The sequence below is a fragment of the Cystoisospora suis genome, assembly GCF_002600585.1.
Source record: "Cystoisospora suis strain Wien I chromosome Unknown contig_2979, whole genome shotgun sequence".
Classification (NCBI taxonomy): Eukaryota; Apicomplexa; class Conoidasida; order Eucoccidiorida; family Sarcocystidae; genus Cystoisospora; species Cystoisospora suis.
In genome coordinates, this window is record NW_027155774.1 from 16,833 (window position 1) to 17,319 (window position 487).

The 487-nt window shown below is 50.7% G+C and overlaps 1 protein-coding gene across 1 annotated transcript; it reads left to right on the plus strand.

Moving 5' to 3' along the window:
- Positions 1-8: 8 nt before the first annotated feature.
- CSUI_005984 (uncharacterized protein) lies at positions 9-466 on the plus strand (the record flags this gene model as incomplete). Its single annotated transcript, XM_068066149.1, has 1 exon — positions 9-466. A coding segment is annotated over exon 1 (114 nt), but the record flags the coding sequence as incomplete, so codon positions are not given.
- Between the last annotated feature and the right edge of the window lie 21 nt (positions 467-487).

The window sequence follows — 487 nt, forward strand, 5'->3', positions numbered from 1 at the left end:
ATTGGTGATGCCATATAGGCTCAACGTGACAGGGAAAGGGCGGGCTGTAGAAGGAGCAAAGCGGGGCTACGAGGGAGAGGGAAGAAGAGAAAGAATGCAAGGAAGGAGGACGAGGGAGAAAGGCCCAGACTGACAAAGGGTACCAGGCTCGGAAGGATCTAGTAGCAGAATAAACAAAGATGTAGTGCGAGATAACCCTCAGGTGGAAGAAGTCCGCAAAGTGGCGGACGTAGTGCTTTTGGTGATGTATTTCTATGCGTAACGGTCTCCGAACATCCGGTGTGTNNCGAGTCGGGGCTTTCGCGGGAGACGGATTTGATTTTTCGCGACCCGTTCTTTTGTGGAGTTGTGTATGTGTGTAATAGTTGTTGGGAGTGACTGCATGACAAGCAAGCCTTCAGAAGTGCACGAAAGCGCAGCGGTACGAGGCTCACATGCAGTTTCTCCGTTACTATCTCAGTCATCACAAGCAAGAGAATTCGGTTTC